Source organism: Tachyglossus aculeatus, chromosome 2 (genome assembly GCF_015852505.1).
Source record: "Tachyglossus aculeatus isolate mTacAcu1 chromosome 2, mTacAcu1.pri, whole genome shotgun sequence".
NCBI lineage: Eukaryota > Metazoa > Chordata > Mammalia > Monotremata > Tachyglossidae > Tachyglossus > Tachyglossus aculeatus.
Window position 1 is genome coordinate 131,302,749 of NC_052067.1, and position 24,827 is coordinate 131,327,575.

Sequence of the window (24,827 nt, forward strand, 5' to 3'; positions counted from 1 at the left end):
GGCTCACAGTCTAAAAGGGGGAGACAGAGAACAGAACCAAACATACCAACAAAATAAAATAAGTAGGATAGAAATGTACAAGTAAAATAAATAAATAGAGTAATAAATATGTACAACCATATATACATATATACAGGTGCTGTGGGGAAGGGAAGGAGGTAAGACATCCCACGGCGTTCAGCCGGGGCTCCGAAAATGCACGTTTCCACTGTGTGTTTTGCCTAAAATGCTGTGGGTGGATTTAGGGAATATTCCTGTGTCGAGACTGTGGGTGGATTGTGGATCAGGAACCGCGTCCACCTGATTTGCTTGGGTCCGCCGCGGCACTCAGTTCAGTGCCTGGCACGTAGTAAGCACTTAGCAAACACCATTTTTATTAATATTATTTGTGCCTGCCTGGGTAGCACAAGAAGCAATGTCAGGAGAAATGGCTGCGCGCTTGACGTCGGGCACGGGAGAAGTGCTTCCTTGGTTCCTTGAGGAAGCAGCGTGGCTTAGTGGTTCGAGCCCGGGCCCGGGAGACAGAAGGTCATGGGTTCTAATCCCGGCTCCTCCACTCGCCCGCGGTGTGACCTGTCGCTTCTCTGTGCCTCAGTCACCTCGTCTGTAAAATGGGGATTGAGCGTGAGCCCCGTCGTGGGGCCGGGACTCTATCCAACCCCATTAACTTGTATCTGCAGAACAGCGATTAGCACACAGTAAGCACTTAGCAAGTAACATTATTATTATGTACCGTGTGAGCCCGTTGTTGGGTAGGGACCGTCTCTAGATGTTGCCAACTTGGACTTCCCAAGCGCTTAGTACAGTGCTCTGCACACAGTAAGCAAGCGCTCAATAAATACGATTGATTGAATGAATGAATGATCATTATTGAGACTGCAATCTGTATTCTTGTTGGACTGACTGTAATAATAATAATAATAATAATAACGATAATAACGATGGCTTTTGTTAAGTGCTTACTAAGTGATGGGGGGGTGTACAAGGTAATCAGGTTGTCCCGCATGGGGCTCATAGTCTTCATCCCCATTTTACCGATGAGGTAACTGAGGCCCAGAGAAGTGAAGCAACTTGCCCAAAGTCACCCAGGTGACAAGCGGCGGAGCTGGGATTCGAACCCATGACCTCTGACTCCCAAGCCCGGGCTCTTTCCACTGAGCCACGCTGCTTCTAACATTAAGAGCCTGTGAATGTGTGGCAGAAGGGGATCAGTTCAACAGGGAATTATTTTGGAGGGGGTCGGGAGGTTGTGGGTTCTAATCCTGGCTCCTCCACTTGCCTGCTGTGTGACCATGGACAAGTCCAGGGAAGCAGCGTGGCTCAGTGGAAGGAGCCCGGGCTTTGGAGTCAGAGGTCATGGGTTCAAATCCCGGCTCCGCCACATGTCTGCTGTGTGACCTTGGGCAAGTCACTTAACTCCTCTGAGCCTCAGTTACCTCATCTGTAAAATGGGGATGAAGACTGTGAGCCCGACATGGGACAACCTCATCACCTTCTATCCCCGCCCTGCGCTTAGAACAGTGCTTTGCACATAGTAAGCGCTTAACAAATGCCATTATTATTATTACTAAGTCACTTCACTTCTCTGGGCCTCAGTTACCTCATCTGTAAAATGGGGATGAAGACTGTGAGCCCAAAATGGGACAACCTCATCACCTTGTATCCCCTCCCAGCGCTTAGAACAGTGCTTTGCGCATAGTAAGCGCTTAACAAATACCATTATTATTATTACTAAGTCACTTCACTTCTCTGGGCCTCAGTTAACCTCATCTGTAAAATGGGGATGAAGACTATGAGCCCCATGAGGGACAACCTGATTACCTTGTATGCCCCCCCATCACATAGTAAGCACTTAACAAAAGCCATCATCATTATTGTTATTGTTATCATTATTATTATTATTATTGTTGCAGTCAGTCCAACGAGAATACAGGTTGCAGTCTCAATAATAATCATTCATTCAATAGTATTTATTGAGCGCTTACTGTGTGCAGAGCACTGTACTCTGTACTGTACACAGAGCACAATTGGGATTGTGACATTCATTCAATCGTATTTATTGAGCGCTTACTGTGTGCAGAGCACTGTACTAAGCGCTTGGGAAGGCCAAGTTGGCAACATCTAGAGACGGTCCCTACCCAACAGCGGGCTCACAGTCTAGAAGGGGGAGGCAGACAACAAAACAAAAGATATTAACAAAATAAAATAGAATAACTATGTACAAATACAATAGAGTAATAAATACATGCAAACATATATATATGTCTATATACCTATAATCAATATATGTATGTGTATATATATATATATATATATATATATAATCCTATATATAATATATATATACCTATAATATACACATATTGTGGGTCAGGGATTGGGTCCAACTCGATTTGCATTGTTTCCACCCCAGCACTTTGTACAGTTTCTGGCACTTAGTCGGCGCTTAACAAATACCGTCATCATTCATTCATTCATTCAATCGTATTTATTGAGCGCTTCCTGTGTGCAGAGCACTGTACTAAGCGCTTGGGAAGGCCAAGTTGGCAACATATGGAGACGGTCCCTACCCAACAGCGGGTTCACAGTCTAGAAGGGGGAGACAGACAACAAAACAAAACATATTAACAAAATAAAATAGAATAAATATGTAGAAATACAATAGAGTAATAAATACATACAAACATATATATATGTCTATATACCTATATTCCTAATATATATTTATATATATATATATATGTCTATGTACCTATATTCCTAATATATAGTTATATATATATATATATGCACATATATACATATATATACATATATAAAATCCTATATATACGTATCACATATGCCTATAATATACACATATTGTGGGTCAGGGATTGGGTCCAACTCGATTTGCTTTGTTTCCACCCCAGCGCTTTGTACCGTTTCTGGCACATAGTCGGCGCTTAACAAATCATCATCATCATCAATCGTATTTATTGAGCGCTTACTGTGTGCAGAGCACTGTACTAAGCGCTCGGGCAGTCCAAGTTGGCAACATATAGAGACAGTCCCCACCCAACAGTGGGCTCACAGTCTAAAAGGGGTTCCCGTCATTATTCATTCAGTCGTATTTATTGAGCGCTTACTGTGTGCAGAGCACTGGACTAAGCGCTTATCATCTAGTGATCGGTGAATTCTGGAGGGAGGGAAAGAAGTGGAGGGAAATCATTTATGTTTAAGAGGGACTTGGAATGTGGGAGTGCAGGCTGAAAGCTAGTCCTCTCTCCGGCTTGTCGTCCGAAGAGCTGGTCTGGACCTCTCCCAGTTAGTCTGGCCGGGCCGGCGTTCAGACCATCCCCGGGCGGGAAAGGAGGATACGAGGCCGGTGGGAAAGGAAGCAGGAGAGGGAGATGGAGAAAATAGCGAGAGTTCCTCCCCCACCTACATTGAAAATTTTCAGCTTCACGTTTTCGTATTTGTGCCGTCGTTTTTCACGAAACGTGGAGGAAAGGGACAAAGTTGCTGCCTCCAACAAAGTCCCTAACTCACAATTCATTCATTCAATGGTATTTATCGAGCGCTTACTGTGTGCAGAGCACTGTACTAAGCGCTTGGGAAGGACAATTTGGCAACATATGGAGGCGGTCCCTACCCAACAGCGGGCTCACAGTCTAGAAGGGGGAGACAGAGAACAAAACAAAACATTAACAGAATAAAATAGGTAGAATAAATATGTACAAGTAAAATAAATCTGCCACACATTCGCAGGCTCTTAATGTTAGCACAACGTTAGAAGCAGCGTGGCTCAGTGCAAAGAGCCCGGGCTTGGGAGTCAGAGGTCATGGGTTCGAATCCCGGCTCCCCCGCTTGTCACCTGGGTGACTTTGGGCAAGTCACTTCACTTCTCTGGGCCTCAGTGACCTCATCGGTAAAATGGGGATGAAGACTATGAGCCCCATGCTGGACAACCTGATTACCTTGTACACCCCCCCCCCCCCCAATCACTTAGTAAGCACTTAACAAAGAAACATATATAAAGGTGCTATGGGGAAGGGAAGGAGGTAAGGCGGGGGGGGATGGGGAGGGGGACGAGGGGGAGAGGAAGGAAGGGGCTCAGTCTGGGAAGGCTTCCTGGAGGAGGTGAGCTCTCAGTAGGGCCTTGAAGGGAGGAAGAGAGCGAGCTTGGCGGATGGGCAGAGGGATTGGGGGCATTCCAGGACAGGGGGAGGACGTGGGCCAGGGGTCGATGGCGGGATGGGCGAGAGCGAGGCCCGGTGAGGAGATCAGCGGCAGAGGAGCGGAGGGTGCGGGCTGGGCTGGAGAAGGAGAGAAGGGAGGTGAGGTAGGAGGGGGCGAGGGGATGGATGGACAGCCTGGAAGCCCAGGGTGAGGAGTTTCTGCCTGATGCGCAGATTGATTGGTAGCCACTGGAGATTTTTGAGGAGGGGAGTAACATGCCCAGATCGTTTCTGGACAAAGACAATCCGGGCAGCGGCGTGAAGTATAATCATAATAATAATGATAGCATTTATTAAGCGCTTACTATGTGCAAAGCTCTGTGTATATGAACACAGGTATTTTCCTTAGCCCTTTTAAAACACTTGAATTCTATTCTTTAGACGAGCAACCTAATTTACATCCTTCCTGATCAAGGAAGGGATCCTTTTAACGGTCAGTGTTCGTCAAGCCACTGTTCGCTTTTCAGGAAGGGTGCCTGAATCAGAAATCAGACTTGAAAGTATGTGGAGGTTTAAGCAGTGACTGGGGGTGGGGAGGATCTGCAAATTTACTATATTTCTGTGTCTTTTTAAACAGGAACAGCTTTTAGACTGTAAAGGTGAAGATGGATGGAATCAGCTTTTCGACCTAATCCAGTCGGAGCTGTACGTGAGACCCGACGATGTGTACGTGAACATCCGACTGATCGAGCTGTATCGGGCGGATAAAAGGCTGAAGGATGCCGTGGCTCATTGCCAAGCGGCAGAGAAAAACACATCGTTGCGAAGAAGCTTAGAATGGAATTCGTGCGTCGTTCACACACTTAAGGTAGGAAAAAGCCCGTTTTTTGGAGGGGATCTCGGGATAACTGTGTTAAAAGAGAGCATAAGCACCGCCGTTACTGGGGTAGCCCAGTGGCCAGTCAATCAGTTAAGCAGCGTGGCTCAGTGGAAAGAGCCCGGGCTTTGGACTCAGAGGTCATGGGTTCGAATCCTGGCTCCGCCAATCAGCTGGGTGACCTTGGGCAAGTCATTTCACTTCCCTGCGCCTCCGTTACCTCAACTGTAAAATGGGGGTTAAGACCGTGAGCCCCCCGTGGGACAACCTGATCCCCTTGTAACCTCCCCAGCGCTTAGGACAGTGCTTTGCACATAGTACGCGCTTAATAAATGCCATAAAAAAAAAAAAATCAGCGGTATGTGTTGAGTGCTTATAATAGTTGGTCCAATTTGTACTTCCCAAGCGAGCGCTTAGTACAGTGCTCTGCACATAGTAAGCGCTCAATAAATACGATTGATTGATTGATTGATTTTAGTATTGGCTCTCCATCAGAGGCAAGAAGATGTGGGAGGAAGTGTGTGATGGTTGGTGTCCTTGATCTATCTCCTACCGTTAAGGATTAGACCATCTATTTGTTCCGACTTTGACACCCGTCCACGTGTTTTGTTTTGTTGTCCGTCTCCCCCTTCTAGACTGTGAGCCCGTTGTTGGGTAGGGACCGTCTCTACACATTGATGGCTTGCCCTTCCCGAGCGCTTAGCACAGTGCTCCGCACACAGTAAGCGCTCAATAAATACGATTGAATGAATGAAGGAATCCAAGCCCCCCAAATTCTCCCCTCTACATTCTTTACTTATACATGTTATATATTGAGAAGCAGCGTGGCTCAGTGGAAGGAGCCCGGGCTTTGGAGTCGGAGGTCGTGGGTTCAAATCCCGCCTCCGCCACTTGGCAGCTGTGTGACTTTGGGCAAGTCACTTCACTTCTCTGGGCCTCAGTTCCCTCATCTGGAAAATGGGGATTAAGTCTGTGAGCCCCACGTGGGACAACTTGATTACCTTGTATCTACCTCAGCGTCTTGCACATAGTAAGCGCTTAATAAATGCCATTATTATTATGTATATATGTCTGTACATATTTATTGCTCTATTTATTTATTTATTTTACTTGTACATATCTATTGTATTTATTTTATTTTGTTAATATGTTTGGTTTTGTTCTCCGTCTTCCCCTTCTAGACTGTGAGCCCACTGTTGGGTAGGGACCGTCTCTATATGTTGCCAACTTGGACTTCCCAAGCGCTTAGTACAGTGCTCTGCACACAGTAAGCGCTCAGTAAATACGATTGATTGATTGATTAACTTCCCATGGCATAGCGGCTAGAGCCCGGGCCTGGGACTCAGAAGGTCAAGGGTTCTAATCCCGGCTCCGCCACTCATCTGCTGTGTGACCTTGGCTAAGTCACTTCACTTCTCCGTGCCTGTTACCCCCCCCTTTAAAATGGAGATGGAGACTGTGAGTCCCACGTGGGACAGGGGCCCGATTTGCTTGTATCCACCCCAGCGCTTAGTACAGCACCTGGCACATAGTAAGCGCTTCACAAATACCGCAATGCTAATAATTATTATTGTTACTGTTAATTAGCGTTAATAATAATCCGCCGCAGATTTTGCTACTTGTATGTCCGATTTTATAGCTGGAGGATAGCCTTGCAGCCAGCTGCTTTGCCAAGGTGAGAAGCAGTTGATTGTGGATGAATATGTACAAATAAAATAGAGTAATAAATACATACAAACATATATACAGGTATATGTGAATACAGGTATTTTGCTTAGCCATTTTAAACCACTTGAATTCTATTCTTTAGAAGAGCAACCCAATTTATATCCTTCCTGATCAAGGAAAGGGGTCCTTTTAACCGTCAGTGTTTGTCAAGCCACGGTTAGCTTTTCAGGAGAAAAGCTTCTTTGCCAAGATGAGAAGCAGGTGATTGTGGATGAGTAATAAAGAAAGCTAATTAAATCCTCTTCCTAGTTATTGATCTATTGGAGGGGAAGAAGGGGCCCAATGAGCCCAAGTAATGTTTGGCCAGGAGAAAGCTTGACGCACTCAACTTGCCGAAACACGGCATTTTCTCTACGTATTTTAATTCATTCAGTCGTATTTATTGAGCGCTTACTGTGTGCAGAGCACTGTACTAAGTGCACAAGTTTGCAACATATAGAGACAGTCCCTACCCAACAGTGGGCTGTCTAGAATAATAGTGATAATAATGGCATTTATTAAGCACTTACTATGTGCAAAGCACTGTTCTAAGCGCTGGGGAAGTTACAAGGTGATCAGGTTTTCCCACGGGGGGCTCACAGTCTTCATCCCCATTTTCCAGATGAGGTCACTGAGGCCTAGAGAAGCGAAGTGACTTGCCCAAAGTCACCCAGCGGACAATTGGCGGAGCCGGGATTTGAACCCATGACCTCTGACTCCAAATCCCGGGCTCTTTTCATTGAGCCACGCTGCTTCTCTGCTTGTGTTTTGAATAAGGTGGCAGAATTAGGGAATTTTCTCCTAACAATGCGTGCGTGGACATTAACACAGTGTCGGTGGTTTTCATTACCTACTTAGTGTGGGGGTAAATAAAAGATAGTTGGTAAATAGTAAATAGATAGTTATAGATAAATAGATAGTAAATAAAAGTTGGACATGGTCCATGTCCCACATGGGGACCACAACTTTAACCCCCATTTTATTCATTCATTTATTCAATCAGTCGTATTTATTGAGCGCTTACTGTGTGCAGAGCACTGTACTAAGCGCTTGGGAAGTCCAATTTGGCAACATATAGAGATGGTCCCTACCCAACAACGGGCTCACAGTGATTTTACAGATGAGGTAGCTAATGCACGGAGAAGTTAGTGACTTCCCTAAGGTAACACAGCAGGTTAGGAGTGGAGTCGGGATTAGAACTCAGGTCCCCTGACTTCCAAGCCTGTGCTCTTTCTGCTAAGCCACACTGCTGCTCTTGTGTTTGTGGACATGTGCAAGAAGTCCCTATTCATTCATTCATTCAATCGTATTTATTGAGCGCTTACTGTGTGCAGAGCGCTGTACTAAGCGCTTGGGAAGTACAAGTTGGCAACATCATCATCATCATCATCAATCGTGTTTATTGAGCGCTTACTGTGTGCAGAGCACTGGACTAAGCGCTTGGGAAGTACAGGTTGGTAACATATAGAGACAGTCCCTACCCAACAGTGGGCTCATAGTCTAGAAGGGGGAGACAGACAACAAAACAACACATATTAACAAAATAAAATAAATAGAATAAATATGTACAAATAAAATAGAGTAATAACTACGTACAAACATATACACATATATACAGGTGCTGTGGGGACCCTACAGTAGAGCCTGTAAAAACTCATAGTGATTGGCGTGTTTAGGGGATGGGAAAAAGGGAAGGAGTGGCTGCTAGAAAATTAAATTTCTACTTTGCGAAGATTGGGTGGAGGTTTAGACGCGGCCTTTATTTTTATTTTTTTAATTTCCATCGTATAGGAGTATCTGGAATCTCTGCAGTGTCTGGAGTCCAATAAAAGCAACTGGCGAGCAACTAATAAAGATCTACTCCTGGCTTACGCCAACCTCACACTGCTTACCCTTTCCACGAGGGATGTGCAAGAAAGTCGGCGGTTACTGGAAAGGTAAGTGGTTTACTTTGCATTTTAAAAGGAAAGCCTTTCCCGTCTAACTACTTTTTTTTTTTAACGGTATTTAAGCACTTACTATGTGCCAGGCACTGTGCTAAGCGCTCGGGTAGATAGAAGCTAGTCTGGTTGGACACAGTCCACGTCCCACGTGGGGCTCACAGTCTTAATCCTTATTTTACAGATAACTGAGACACAGACTCCCCCTCCTTCCCCTCCCCACAGCACCTGTATATATGTTTGTACGGATTTATTACTCTATTTATTTTACTTGTACGTATTTACTATTCTATGTATTTTATTTTGTTAATACGTTTAGTTTTGTTGTCCGTCTCCCCCTTCTAGACTGTGAGCCCGCTGTTGGGTAGGGACCGGCTCTAGATGTTGCCAACTTGCGCTTCCCAAGCGCTTAGTACAGTGCTCTGCACACAGTAAGCGCTCTATAAATGCGATTGAATGAATGAATGAATGAATGAAAGATCACAGAGCAGACAGGCGGTGGAGCCGGGATTAGAACCCAGTCCCACGTTCTGTCCAGCAGGCCCCAGATTTCAAGCATATGTGAATTCTTCCGCAGTTAAGGAAATGATTTGATTTGCCGGAAAGATTTCCTTTTACATTCATTCATTCGATCGTATTTATTGAGCACTTACTGTGTGCAGAGCACTGTACTAAGCGCTTGGGAAGGACAAGCTGGCCACATCTAGAGACAGTCCCTACCCGACAGCGGGCTCACAGTCTAGAAGGGGGAGACAGACAACAAAACATATTAACAAAATAAAATAAATAGAATAAATATGTACAAGTAAAATAGAGTAATAAATATGTACAAACATATATACAGGTTATCTGTACTTGCCTGGTTCTCATCACTGATCAGATTAAAAAACGGACAGGTTATCATCTTTCTAATGTATGCCCGTTCATTCTTAAGTAGGGCTTACATCAAAATTAAGTGAAGTAAAATTAAGTAAATTTTACTTACTTTAAAGTAAATTAAGTAAATGCCATCATCATCATCAAGTAAAATTTACTATCAGTCCCGAACTTGGGAAATTCTTTAAGTAACTCAGCAGTGTTTGCAGGCTACTACTGAACACCATTAACTACATTTTACATTACTTAATTTACATTACTTAATACCTGTAATTATGTAACTACTTATTACATTATTACTTATTACATAAAGAAAGTATTTTCTAGGATTCTCTTATTGCTCAAATTTCAAATGGTCACGTACAGTGTACGGCACACGTCCCTGCTTTTAGACCGTGAGCCCACTGTTGGGTAGGGACTGTCTCTATATGTTGCCAGCGTGCACTTCCCAAGCGCTCAGTACAGTGCTCTGCACACAGTAAGCGCTCAATAAATACGATTGATGATGATGATGATGATTTATGATTTTTTTCATGTACTTTTTTTTTTTTTTTAATTAATCTGCCGGCTCCAAGGCACCACAGCCGACAAGCGGTGGAGTCGGTATGGGAACTCCCAAACCCACGCTCTATCCACTAGGCCAGCTGCTTCTCTGTTACACAAAAGATGGCTATTTAGCCACGATTTTTCCATCTTCCTCCATCCTTCCGCCCAAAACAGGCCAAGGGCATATCCCTTTGAGTTTTCCCCTTCTCCCCAGCCATTCCGGGTGGAGCTATTCCAGACATTCAAATCCGAATGAACGCTCCACGGCAGGAAGAGAGAATTAATGCCGCTGATAGTGGGAAGACTTTATTTTACAGTCTTAAAGTAACGGTGAGTTTCCCTGCACACTTTTCCTAGGGAATTATGATTGACCAACACATTTCTTGAACTCCGACAAGGCTCAAGCCTGGGCTTTCTGCCTAGGAGAAGAAGTAGTAGTATTTTTTAAGCAGTTTGTGCAGAACACTGTACTGAGCGCCGGGTATGGATGCACAGATGAGAGACACGGTCCCTGGCCCTTCAGGGGCTCACAGCCTACAAATAAGGTGGGGAAGGGTTTGAGCGACAGAAATCGGAGCCAAGAGGAAATGTGCAAAGCAACGTGGAAGTCCAGCTCTCGAAAAGTCCGTAGGTAGAATCAATCGATCAATCAATCGTATTTATTGAGCGCTTACTATGTGCAGAGCACTGTACTAAGCACTTGGGAAGTACAAATTGGCATCACATAGAGACAGTCCCTACCCAACAGTGGGCTCACAGTCTAAAAGGGGGAGACAGAGAACAGAACCAAACATACCAACAAAATAAAATAAGTAGGATAGAAATGTACAAGTAAAATAAATAAATAAATAAATAAATAGAGTAATAAATATGTGCAACCGTGTATACATATATACAGGTGCTGTGGGGAAGGGAAGGAGGTAAGACGGGGGGATGGAGAGGGGGACGAGGGGGAGAGGTAGAAGGGACCTGGTGGGCTTCAGGGTGCCGCCACCCACCGTGACACCTGGAGATTTGGGAGTCAATCAATCAATCGTATTTATTGAGCGCTTACTGTGTGCAGAGCACTGTACTAAGCGCTTGGGAAGTACAAGTTGGCAACATCTAGAGATGGTCCCTACCCAACTGTGGGCTCACAGTCTAAAAGGGGGAGACAGAGAACAAAACCAAACATACTAACAAAATAAAATAAATAGAATAAATATGTACAAGTAAAATAAATAGAGTAATAAATATGTACAAGCATATATAAAGGGAGTCAGAGGTCGTGGGTTCTAATCCCAGCTCCGCCACTTGTCAGCCGTGTGGCTTTGGGCAAGTCACTTCACTGCTCTGGGCCTCAGTTCCCTCATCTGGAAAATGGGGATTCAGGCTGTGAGCCCCCTGAGGGACAACTTGATTACCTTGTATCCCCCCAGCGCTTTTGAACAGTGCTTGGCACGTAGTAAGCTCTTAACAAATACCAACATTATTAGTAGTAGTAGTAAGTGCTCAATAAACACCATTAATGCAGATATCTTTCAGCTAAAGCAGAGCTAGCAGTTCAAATCATCATCAATCGTATTGAGCGCTTACTGTGTGCAGAGTACTGTACTCAGCGCTTGGGAAGTTCAAATCATCATCAGTCGTATTTATTGAGCGCTTACTGTATGCAGAGCACTGTACTCAGCACTTGGGAAGTTCAAATCATCATCAATCGTATTTACTGAGCGCTTACGGTGTGCAGAGCACTGTACTCAGCGCTTGGGAAGTACAAGTTGGCAACAGATAGAGACAGTCCCTACCCAACAGTGGGCTCCCAGTCTAAAAATCTGAAGCTAAGGAAGGCAGCATCCCCCGATTATCCGTCTAACTCGGTTTTGTTTCGTGACGCGGGCTCGCCTTTTAAGAGAACCCGTGTTTGTGACCGCAGTTGACTTTTTCGATTGCCTTTTGACGCTCCCCTCTTGCGTTCCAGTTTTGACACCGCCCTTCAGTCCGTGAAGTCCTTTGCGAGTGGGGCCGATGAGCTCTCGATCACCTTCTTGGAAATGAGAGGTCACTTCTACATGCACGCCGGGACTCTGCTCTTGAAAATGGCCCAGCACAGCGAGGTGCAGTGGAGAGCGCTGGCCGAACTGGCAGCTCTGTGCTATCTCGTAGCATTTCAAGTAAGGCTCTTCCAGCTTCGCGTCGTGCCCCGTGAACACGTTTCCCCCCACGTGAACACTCCGGTGCACATTTCAGAGATATGTATTTTGCAGGTGGGGTTGCGGGAAGGAAGAAATTGGGCAATGCGGGGCAATATCTCTGGCTTAAATATCCGCTGAACCTTGGGATGGGCGGGAATTACTAAAATAGCACCGAAGGGAGCAGTATTGGCGTCCTCTTCAGTAGGCGAATAAAGTCTGAACGTTTTTTTTAATTGTATTTTTTAACACGTTTGTTCAGCACTTAGTTCGCCCGTAACTGCTGGCGGCAGGTCCGAGCTAGTGGCGTTGAGCTGACACGTTGGGCTCACGGATCTTAACCCGCCCCATTGTGCAGATGACGGACTTTATTCGTGGCCCAGTGGGAAAGAGCCCGGGCTTTGGAGTCAGAGGTCACGGGTTCAAATTCCGGCTCTGCCAATTGTCAGCTGGGTGACTTTGGGCAAGTCACTTCACTTCTCTGGGCCTCAGTGACCTCATCTGTAAAATGGGGGATTAAGACTGTGAGCCCCCCGTGGGACAACCTGATCACCTTGTAACCTCCCCAGTGCTTAGGACAGTGCTTTGCACATAGTAAGCGCTTAATAAATGCCATTATTATTATTATTATTCAACTCCTGAGGCCCGGAGAAGTGAAGTGGCTCGCCCAGGGTTGCGCGGCAGGCGAGTGGTTGGGCCGGGATTAGAACCCAGGTCCCCCGACTCCTACGCCACGCTGCTTTTCAAGTCGTCCTTTAGAGGTTGGCTTTCCGTTCGCCTCTGTGGCCCGTTGAATGAGGTTATCGGCCGTTATTGGAATTAGCAATATTGGCTGCCCAGTAGCCAATATTTAACGGGCATTAATGGATTAAAATGTAAATATTGGCGCTAACTACATTGGGAGCGGAAAATGAAACAGCAACCACTCCAATCTTGAAAGCCAGTAAAAAGTCTTGCTCAATCACAGAGTTTCCTTCCTCGATGTACTCATGCCTTGATTGTGGAAGCGGGGGAAAAAAAATGAGCCGTTAGCCCGCGCGTTTTATTTTTGTCATCCTCAAGTTCTTCGAGGGGTCCGTAAAAGTTGCCGAAAAAAATGAGCCGTTAGCCTGTACGTTTTATTTTTATCATCCTCAAGTTTTTACTTTAAGAGGTCTGTAAAAGTTGCTCCTCTTAACATTTTCGGAGCAAGTGGATGAGCTCTTTGGTTTTCCCATCACCAGTGTAATATTTCCTGCATTTGTCTCCTTGGGGATGAAAGGGGGTGTGTGTGTGTGCTTAAGAGCTTTTCGAAAACGAGTTAATATTTTGGTTTTATTTTCAACACTCCAATCAGGTTCCAAGACCAAAGACCAAACTCATCAAGGGCAATGAGGCGGGACAAGACTTGCTGGAAGCGATGGCCTGTGATCGGCTCAGCCAGTCAGGTAGGTAGATGGAATTACTGTGGTTTTTTTTTTAAAAAAAAAAATCCTACAAGACTTGCTGGAAACGATGGCCTGTGATGGGCTCAGCCAGTCAGGTAGATGGAATTACTCCGTCTTAAAAAAAAATATTCAACAAGACTTGCTGGAAACGATGGCTTGTGATGGGCTCAGCCAGTCAGGTAGATGGAATTACCCCATCTTAAAAAAAAATATTCAACAAGACTTGCTGGAAGCGATGGCCTGTGATGGGCTCAGCCAGTCAGGTAGATGGAATTACTCCGTCTTAAAAAAAAAATATTCAACAAGACTTGCTGGAAACGATGGCCTGTGATGGGCTCAGCCTGTCAGGTAGATGGAATTACTCTGTCTTAAAAAAAAATCCTAAAACCGGGAACTGCTTTTCCCTTTGTCCAGTGTGAAAAATGTCCCGGATTTGGGCTGCCGGCCGACAGTCCCGAGGTAACTTGAAAGCGGAAAATGCATTGAGTAGGCGTTGCTTTCTTATTCCAAAACCCAGCGTTAAGGAGTCCTTGCATTGTAGCACTCATTTGTCGGATCCCACCCACACGCACACGACCGTTTAATCCGGCATCAGTTGGGAGGGATTCCAGCAGGCCTGGGAATGGTCGGAAGAACCCGCCTTAGCTTCCTCACCGCCAGAGCACGGAGCGAAGAGGGGCCTCCCGGCCAAACTCAGTTTGGTTTTCACCTGCATTTTGAATCTAATTCATTCATTCATTCATTCAATCGTATTTATTGAGCGCTTACTGTGCGCAGAGCACTGTACTAAGCGCTTGGGAAGTCCAAGTTGGCAACATAGAGACATGGTCCCTACCCAACAGCGGGCTCACAGTCTGGAATTCCTCACGCTCAGGCAAAAATGTGTTCCGGTGGTAAATGGTGAATGGATTCAGGCTGTTTCCAGTTGGCAAACTACATAATGGGCACGGGATTAGAAGGCGACATGCATTTTTTTTTTAATTTTTGAGCCGTGTATAATGTGCCACGGCCTCAGAATTCAACACTGTTCTCCAGGGGGTGGGAGTAACCAGTAATTCATTCATCCATTCCGTCGTATTTATTGAATTTATTTACAGAGAAGCAGCGTGGCTCGGTGGCAAGAGCACAGGCTTTGGAGTCCGAGGTCATGGGTTCAAATCCGGGCTCCGCCAGCTGTCAGCTGTGTGGCTTTGGGCAAGGCAGTTAACTTCTCTGTGCCTCAGTTCCCTCATCTGTAAAACGGGGATTAAAGCTGTGAGCCGCCCCGTGGGACAACCTGATCACCTTGTAGCCTCCCCAGCGCTTAGAACAGTGCTTTGCACATAGTAAGCGCTTAACAAATACCATTATTATTATTATTTATTGAGCGCTTACTGTGTGCAGTCACCCCTCTCCCCAGCCAGCTGTTCTTGAGTGAGTTGGAGATTGCAACTGCTCTCGGTTTTTGTCTAGAATCAAACCACTGTGGCAACAAATCACAAATTCAAGTGACTTGCCTTTTCAAAAATAATGTTTTAAGATGCTCAGCTGTGACATGCCGCTTAGTCCATGCAAAGTATTTTCTCCCTGCCTTCCGGGAATTGACATTTTTGTGAGATACAGTTGAGTAGTTACGTGTGGCTGGGGATTAAGTTTACGCCCAGGTCCGTTTGGGTTCGAGGGGTCACCTGGGGCTGAGCACCGGGCTTTTTGTTTTTTTCTTTTTTAATTGGTATCTGTTAAGCACTTACTATGTGCCAGGAACTGTACTAAACACCGGGACAATAATAATAAAATTGTGGTGTTCAAGCACTTGCTATGTGCCAGGAACTGTGCAAAGCACTGGGGTGGATACAAGCAAATCAGGTTGGACACAGTCCCTATCCCACACTGGGCTCGCAGTCTCAATCCCCATTTTACAGATGAGTTAACTGAGGCGCAGAGAAGTGAAGTAATAATAATAACCGTGGTATTTAAGAGCTTACTCCAGGCCATGCACTGGGGTGGATGGAAGCTAATCAGGTCGGACACAGTCCCGGTCCCACATGAGGCTCACAGTCTTAATCCCCATTTTACAGATGAGTTAACTGAGGCACAGAGAAGTGAAGTAATAATAATAACCGTGGTATTTAAGAGCTTACTCCAGGCCATGCCCTGGGGTAGATGGAAGCTAATCAGGTCGGACACAGTCCCTGTCCCACGTGAGGCTCACAGTCTTAATCCCCATTTTACAGATGAGTTAACCGAGGCGCAGAGAAGTGAAGTAATAATAATAACTGTGGTATTTAAGGGCTTACTTCAGGCCACGCACTGGGGTGGATGGAAGCTAATCAGGTCGGACACAGTCTCGGTCCCACGTGAGGCTCACAGTCTTAATCCCCATTTTACAGATGAGTTAACCGAGGCACAGAGAAGTGAAGTAATAATAATAACCGTGGTATTTAAGAGCTTACTCCAGGCCATGCACTGGGGTAGATGGAAGCTAATCAGGTTGGACACAGTCCCTGTCCCACATGAGGCTCACAGTCTTAATCCCCATTTTACAGATGAGTTAACCGAGGCGCAGAGAAGTGAAGTAATAATAATAACCGTGGTATTTAAGAGCTTACTCCAGGCCATGCACTGGGGTAGATGGAAGCTAATCAGGTCGGACACAGTCCCTGTCCCACGTGAGGCTCACAGTCTTAATCCCCATTTTACAGATGAGTTAACTGAGGCACAGAGAAGTGAAGTGTTAATAATAACCGTGGTATTTAAGAGCTTACTCCAGGCCATGCCCTGGGGTAGATGGAAGCTAATCAGGTCGGACACAGTCCCGGTCCCACGTGAGGCTCACAGTCTTAATCCCCATTTTACAGATGGAGTAACAGAGGCACAGAGAAGTTAATAATAACAATGATGGCATTTATTAAGCGCTTACTACGCGCAAAGCACTGTTCTAAGCGCTGGGGAGGTTACAAGGTGACCAGGTTGTCCCACGGGGGCTCGCAGTCTAAATCCCCATTTTCCAGATGAGGGAACTGAGGCCCAGAGAAGTGAAGTGACTGGCCCAAAGTCACACAGCTGACATTTGGCAGGGCGGGGATTTGAACCCGCGACCTCTGACTCCAAAGCCCGGGCTCTTTCCACCGAGCCACGCTGCTTCTCACGTAGCAGACGAGTGGCGGAGCCGGGATTAGAACCCACCACCTCTGACTCCCAGCCCCTTTTCCTGCCGCTTCTCTAGAGACAAGCAGCGTGGCTCAGTGGAATGCGCACGGGCTTCGGAGTCAGAGGTCATGGGTTCAAATCCCGGCTCCGCCAGTTGTCAACTGTGTGACTTTGGGCAAGTCACTTCTCTGGGCCTCAGTTCCCTCATCTGGAAAATTGGGATGAAGACTGGGAGCCCCCAGTGGGACAGCCTGATCACCTTGTAAGCTCCCCAGCGCTTAGAACAGTGCTTTGCACATAGTAAGCGCTTCATAAATGCCATCGTTATTATTATTATTAATTAGGTTGGACATAGCTCATGCCTCCCGTGGGGTGCTCAGTTTTCGTGCCCATTTCACAGAGGGGGATTGAGGCACGCGGAAATGAAGCGACTTGAGCCACACAGGTTACAGAATTAGTACCTGCGTCCTCCTAATTCCCAGGCTCGGATTCTCTACCTTCCTCAGAGCCGGTGAGAGTGGATTTTAACCAGAGGAGCCTCCCATTCTGTTTTAGATGTCGGGCGGTATCCGATTAAGGTGAAAAATACTTTCAAAATTGCCTTTTTTTTTTACAGGACATATGCTGCTGAACTTAAGTCGCGGCAAGCAAGATTTCATCAAGGAAGTCGTGGAATCATTTGCCAATAAGAGCGGGCAGTCTGCTCTGTGTGACGTCCTGTTTAGCAGTCAGTCATCGAAGGACGGGTCTTTCCTGGGCAGCGACGACATCGGAAACGTCGGCGTGCAGGCCCCGGATCCCTCCGAGCTGGCTAGATATGATATCGGTAAGATAGGATAACGTTGTGGAATGACCAGCCTTGGAAATACAGTCGTTAATTTCATTATTGTTGGAAATATCACACTTTGGAAGCTGGAGCGCTATGTGGTTTCGTGGATTTTTTTTTCCATTGTTCAAAAGGGAGGACCTTAACCCCGTAGGCTACTGCTTCATTCATTCATTCATTCAATCGTGTTTATTGAGCGCTTACTGTGTGCAGAGCACTGGACTAAGCGCTTGGGAAGTCCAAGTCGGCAGCATATAGAGACGGTCCCGACCCAACAGCGGGCTCACGGTCTAGAAGGGGGGAGACGGATCCTACTGAGCTGGCTAGATATGATATCGGTAAGATAGGATAACGTTGTGGAATGACCAGCCTTGGAAATACAGTCGTTAATCTCATCATTGTTGGAAATATCACACTTTGGAAGCTGGAGCGCTATGTGGTTCGGTGGATTTTTTTTTTTTTTCCATTGTTCAAAAGGGAGGATCTTAACCCCGTAGGCTACTGCTTCATTCATTCATTCATTCAAGCGTATTTATTGAGCGCTTACCGTGTGCAGAGCACTGGACTAAGCGCTTGGGAAGTCCAAGTCGGCAACATATAGAGACGGTCCTGACCCAACAGCGGGCTCACGGTCTAGAAGGGGGAGACGGATCCTACCGAGCTGGCTAGATATGATATCGGTAAGATAGGGTAACGTTGTGGAATGACCAGCCTTGGAAATACAGTAGTTAATCTCATTATTGTTGGAAATATCACACTTTGGAAGCTGGAGCGCTATGTGGTTTGGTGGATTTTTTTTTTTTTTCATTGTTCAAAAGGGAGGATCTTAACCCCGTAGGCTACTGCTTCATTCATTCATTCATTCAGTCGTATTTATTGAGCGCTTACCGTGTGCAGAGCACTGGACTAAGCGCTTGGGAAGTCCAAGTCGGCAACATACAGAGACGGTCCCAACCCAACAGCGGGCTCACAGTCTAGAAGGGGGAGACAGAGAACAAAACAAAACATATAAACCTGATAAACCTCTCCCCCTTGTCCCCCTCTCCATCCCCCCATCTTGCCTCCTTCCCTTCCCCACAGCACCTGTATATATGTATATATGTTTGTACATATTTATCACTCTATTTTACTTGTACATATCTATTCTATTTATTTTATTTTGTTAGTATGTTTGGTTTTGTTCTCTGTCTCCCCCTTTTAGACTGTGAGCCCACTGTTGGGTAGGGACTGTCTCTATGTGTTGCCAATTTGTACTTTCCAAGCGCTTAGTACAGTGCTGTGCACATAGTAAGCGCTCGATAAATATGATTGATGATGATGATGATAAAGTAAATAGAATAAATAGGTACAAGTAAAATAAATAGAGTAATAAATCTGTACAAACATATATACAGGTGCTGTGGGGAGGGGAAGGAGGTAAGGTGGGGGGATGGGGCGGGGGCTTTAGTAATGGCATTTCTTAAGTAGTAATAATAATGGTGGTATTTATAGAGAAGCAGCGTGGCTCAGTGGAAAGAGCCCGGGCCTTGGAGCCAGAGGTCATGGGCTCAAATCCCGGCTCCTCCAATTGTCAGCTGTGTGACCTTGGGCAACTCACTTAACTTCTGGGCCTCAGTTACCTCAACTGTAAAATGGGGATTAATACTGTGAGCCCCCTGTGGGACAACCTGACCACCTTGTAACCTTCCCAGCGCTTAGAACAGTGCTTTGCACATAGTAAGCACTTAATAAATGCCATCATTATTATTATTATTATTTAAGTGCTTACTATGTGCCAGGCGCTGTACTAAGCGCATGGGTGGATACCAGCAAATCGGGTTGGTTGTGCTGAATAAGTACGATTGAATGAATGTGCCGAGCACTCCACTAAGGCACTGGGGTGGATAGAAGCAAAGTTGGGTTGGACGTAGTCTCGACCACCGTTTTACCGATGAGGTAACTGAGGCACAGAGAAGTGAAGTGATTTGCCCAAAGTCAAACAGCAGACACGTAGTGGAGTCAGGATGAGAACCCGTGACCTTGGGACCCCCCAGGGCCACGCTCTCCACTGCACCATGCTTTTTGTGGCTTTTCTGAAAACGAATGTACCTCGTTCTCGCCCGTCCCACCGTCAACCCCCCGACCCACGTCCTCCCCCTGGCCTGGAATGGCCTCCCTCTGCCCATCCGCCGAGCTCGCTCTCTTCCTCCCTTCAAAGCCCTACTGAAAGCTCACCTCCTCCAGGAGGCCTTCCCACACTGAGCCCTCTTTTTCCTCTCCTCCTCCCCATTCCCCCCACCTACCTCCTTCCCCTCCCCACAGCACCTGTATATAAGTTTGTACAGATTTATTACTCTATTTATTTTACTTGTCCATATTTACTATTCTCTTTATTTTGCCAATGATGCGCATCTAGCGTTATTTCTATTTACTTTGACGACTTGACAGCTCTCCACATGTCTTGTTTTGTCGTCCGTCTCCCCCTTCTAGACTGTGAGCCCGCTGTTGGGTAGGGACCGTCTCTATATGTCGCCGACTTGGACTTCCCAAGCGCTTAGTAGAGTGCTCTGCACACAGTAAGCGCTCCATAAATACGATTGAATGAATGAATGTAGAATCGTCTATATGAAATAAGGTATCATGGACCAATGTAATGATGATAATTATTATGCAAGGCCCTACTGAGAGCTCACCTCCTCCAAGAGGCCTTCCCAGACTGAGCCCCTTCCTTCCTCTCCCCCTCGTCCCCCTCTGCATCCCCCCCATCTTACCTCCTTCCCTTCCCCACGGCACCTGTGTGTGTGTGTGTGTGTGTGTGTATATATATATATATATATGTTTGTACATATTTATTACTCTGTTTATCTTGTACATATCTATGTACAATATGTACATATGTACATAAATATGTACAAACATATATATACGTTTGTACATATTTATTACTCTGTGTATCTTGTACATATCTATTCTATTTATTTTATTTTGTTAGTATATTTGGTTTCGTTCTCTGTCTCCCCCTTCTAGACCGTGAGCCCGCCGTTGGGTAGGGACCGTCTCTATGTGTTGCCGACTTGGACTTCCCAAGCGCTTAGTCCAGTGCTCTGCACACAGTGAGCGCTCAACAGATACGACTGATTGATTGATTATGGTATTTGATAAGGGCTTCCTTTGTGCCAGGCACTGTGCTAAGTGCTGGGGCGGATACAAGCAAATCGGGTCGGACACCGTCTCTGTCCCACGTGGGGCTCACCGTCTCGCCCCCCGGTTTAGAGGGGAGGTAACCGAGGCGCAGAGGCGCCAAGTGACTTGCCACCCGGCAGACAAGTGGCAGGGACAGGATTAGAACTCGCGACCCTCCAAGTCCCAGGACCGTGCTCCATCCACTACGCGCCATCAGACGCCGCCGTTACACGATGCCTCTGCTACTCCCCAAGGGGAAGGCTCCCGTTTTCCGCGATCAGTCTGTTGAACTTCTGCTAAGTGATTCCTGCCCCTCTTGTCTTGTTTTGTGGTTTAGGTGCCATTCGAACTCACAACGGCAGCCTCCAGCACCTCACTTGGCTCGGCTTACAGTGGAACTCCACGTCCACCATGCCTGCGATCCGCAAGTGGCTAAAGCAGCTCTTCCATCACTTACCCCAGGAGACCTCGAGACTGGAAACCAACGTTCCCGAGTCAATTTGTATATTAGATCTGGAAGTGAGCGCTGTTTCCTTTCTCCCCCCTAACTCAAACAGATCGGATGATGATGATAATAGCATTTATTAAGCGCTTACTATGTGCAAAGCACTGTCCTAAGCACTGGGGAGGTTACGAGGTAATCAGGTTGTCCCATGGGGGGCTCACAGTCTTAATTCCCATTTTACAGATGAGGTAACTGAGGCCCAGAGAAGTGAAGTGACTTGCCCACAGTCACACAGCTGACAATTGGCGGAGCCGGGATTTGAACCCGTGCCCTCTGACTCCAAAGCCCGCGCTCTTTCCACTGGGCCACGCTGCTTCTCAATAATAATAATAATAATAATGGCATTTGTTAAGTGCTTACTATGTGCAAAGCACTGTTCTAAGCACTGGGGAGGATACAAGGTGATCAGGTTGTCCCACGGGGGGCTCACAGTCTTCATCCCCATTTTACAGATGAGGTAACTGAGGCCCAGAGAAGTGAAGTGACTTGCCCAAAGTCACACAGCTGACTATTGGCAGAGCCAGGATTTAACCCATGACCTCTGACTCCCAAGCCTGCGCTCTTTCCACTGGGCCACGCTGCTTCTCAATAATAATAATGGCATTTGTTAAGCACTTACTATGTGCAAAGCACTGTTCTAAGCGCTGGGGTGGATACAAGGTGATCAGGTTGTCCCCCGGGGGGCTCACAGTCTTCATCCCCATTTTACAGGTGAGGGAACTGGGGCCCAGAGATGTTAAGTGACTAGCCCCAGGTCACACAGCTGACAGTTGGCGGAGCCGGGATTCGAACCCATGACCTCTGACTCCCAAGCCCGGGCTCTTTCCATTGAGCCACGCTGCGCGATTCTTGCCAGCTTCCAGTTGTTTCGGTCCTCGCGTTTTTCAGGTGTTTCTGCTGGGAGTGGTGTTTACCGGCCATTTACAACTGCGGGAGAAGTCGAGCTGTCAATTCAGCGCGCACCAGCCTCCCTGCTTGCCCTTGCCCGTGTGTAAGCAGCTCTGTACGGAACGACAGAAGTCATGGTGGGACGCCGTCGTCAGCCTCATCCAGAGAAAAGCAACGTATGTCGTTGGCCGGGAATACCCTCCTCCAGGAGGCCTTCCCAGACTGAGCCCCTTCCTTCCTCTCCCCCTCGCCCCCCTCTCCATCCCCCCCATCTTACCTCCTTCCCTTCCCCACAGCACCTGTATATATGTATATATGGTTGTACAGATCTATTACTCTATTTTACTTGTACATATCTATTCTATTTATTTTATTTTGTTAGTATGTTTGGTTTTGTTCTCTGTCTCCCCCTTTTAGACTGTGGGCCCGCTGTTGGGTAGGGACCATCTCTCTATGTTGCCAGTTTGTACTTCCCAAGCGCTTAGTACGGTGCTCTGCACATAGTAAGCGCTCAATAAATACAATTGATGATGATGATGATATCTATTCTATTTATTTTATTTTGTTAGTATGTTTGGTTTTGTTCTCTGTCTCCCCCTTCTAGACTGTGAGCCCACTGTTGGGTAGGGACTGTCTCTATAGGTTGCCAATTTGTACTTCCCAAGTGCTTAGTACAGTGCTCTGCACATAGTAAGCGCTCAATAAATACAATTGATGATGATGATGATGATGATGATATCTATTCTATTTATTTTATTTTGTTAGTATGTTTGGTTTTGTTCTCTGTCTCCCCCTTCTAGACTGTGAGCCCACTGTTGGGTAGGGACCGTCTCTAGATGTTGCCAATTTGTACTTCCCAAGCGCTTAGTACAGTGCTCTGCACACAGCGCTCAATAAATACGATTGATGATGATGATGATACCCTGTGGCCCCCTTAATTTGGGGAGGATGTGAAGCCCAATGTTGGGTAGGGACTGTCTCTATATGTTGCCAATTTGTACTTCCCAAGCGCTTAATACAGTGCTCTGCGCATAGTAAGCGCTCAATAAATATGATTGAGTGATTGATTAACACTAGAGCTCTGGTTTTACACTCGTATATAATAATAGGTTTGGTTTTGTTGTCTGTCTCCCCCTTCTAGACTGTGAGCCCGCTGTTGGGTAGGGACCGTCTCTATATGTTGCCAACTTGTACTTCCCAAGCGCTTAGTACAATGCTCTGCACACAGTAAGCGCTCAATAAATACGATTGATTGGATTGGATTAATAATAATGGCATTTATTAAGTGCTTACTATGTGCACACCCTCATTCTAAGCACTGGGTAGATTACTGATTAGGTTGTCCCAGGGTGGGCTCACAGTCTTCATCCCCATTTTCCAGATGAGGGAGCTGAGGCCCAGAGAAGTGAAGTGACCTGCCCAAAGTCGCACAGCTGACAGTTGGCAGAGCCGGGATTTGAACCCATGACCTCTGACTCCAAATCAATCAATTGTATTTATTGAGTGCCTTACTGTGTGCAGAGCACTGTACTAAGCGCTTGGGAAGTCCAAGTTGGCAACGTATAGAGACAATCCCTACCCAACAGTGGGCTCACCATCTAAAAGGGCTCACAGTCTAAAAATAGTATTTGTTAAGCACGTACTATGTGCAAAGCACTGTTCTAAGCGCCGGGAGATACAGGGTGATGAGATTGTCCCACGTGGGGCTCACAATTTTAATCCCCATTTTTCAGATGAGGTAACTGAGGCCCAGAGAAGTGAAGTGGCTTGCCCAAGGTCACAGAGCTGACAAGTGGCGGAGCCGGGATTCGAACCCAAGCCCGGGCTCTTTCCACTGAGCCATGCTGCTTGGTATATGTCCGTCTCGGAGTAGCTCTTTGAAATACACTTTATTTATTTTTCCTTTTAGACCGGGAACTTCTGCAAAACTGCGCCTCCTGGTTCAACACGAAATCAATACCTTGAGAGGCTTGGGAAAGCACGGTCTCCAGCCATCTTTGATAATACACTGGGCGAAAAATCTGCAAAAAACAGTAAGTCTCGGCATTTTATCCAAGCGAATTCTCTCTCGGAATACTCTTGGATTAGTCCTTCGTCTGTTTATCCTTCCCCTCCCTCAGGTGATTGTAAACTCTTTTTGGGATGGGAACATGCCGCATCTCTACTTTTGTACATCCCGTGCGTCCAGCGCTTCGAACAGTGCTTTGCACATAGTCAGCGCTTAGCAAATGCCATTATTATTATTATTATTATTATTATTATCATTAATAATAATAATAATAATGGCATTTATTAAGCGCTTACTATGTGCGAAGCGCTGGAAAAAAAAAGCGCTTATGTGGCCTAGCGGCGCGGGCTTGGGAGTCAGAGGACGTGGCTTCTAATCTCGGCTCTTGTCACCTGTCTGCTGTGTGACCTTGGGCAAGTCACTTTTCGGTGCCTCAGTTCCCTCATCTGTGAAATGGGGATTAAGATGGTGAGCCCCATGTGGGACAGGGACTGTGTCCAACCTGATGACCTTGGATCTGCCCTTCGCCTCGTCTGTCAAATGGGGATGAAGACCGTGAGCCCCACCTGGGACAACCTGATGACCTTGTATCTCCCCTAACGCTTAGA

General features: G+C 46.3%; 1 protein-coding gene across 2 annotated transcripts in view; it reads left to right on the forward strand.

Annotated features, from left to right (window-relative positions):
• The window catches only part of RANBP2 (RAN binding protein 2), a 93,830-nt gene that overhangs the window by 11,919 nt on the left and 57,084 nt on the right, over window positions 1-24,827 (forward strand). The window contains exons 5-12 of one of the 2 annotated variants that reach the window (XM_038741619.1): window positions 4,798-5,028; window positions 8,536-8,681; window positions 12,064-12,256; window positions 13,611-13,701; window positions 17,447-17,656; window positions 21,156-21,337; window positions 22,212-22,387; window positions 24,121-24,244. In XM_038741619.1, the coding sequence (XP_038597547.1) occupies window positions 4,798-5,028; window positions 8,536-8,681; window positions 12,064-12,256; window positions 13,611-13,701; window positions 17,447-17,656; window positions 21,156-21,337; window positions 22,212-22,387; window positions 24,121-24,244 (1,353 nt within the window). Of the gene's footprint in view, window positions 1-4,797; window positions 5,029-8,535; window positions 8,682-12,063; window positions 12,257-13,610; window positions 13,702-17,446; window positions 17,657-18,314; window positions 18,337-21,155; window positions 21,338-22,211; window positions 22,388-24,120; window positions 24,245-24,827 lie in introns of those variants that run through there. The other variant, XM_038741623.1, reaches the window with a different exon arrangement.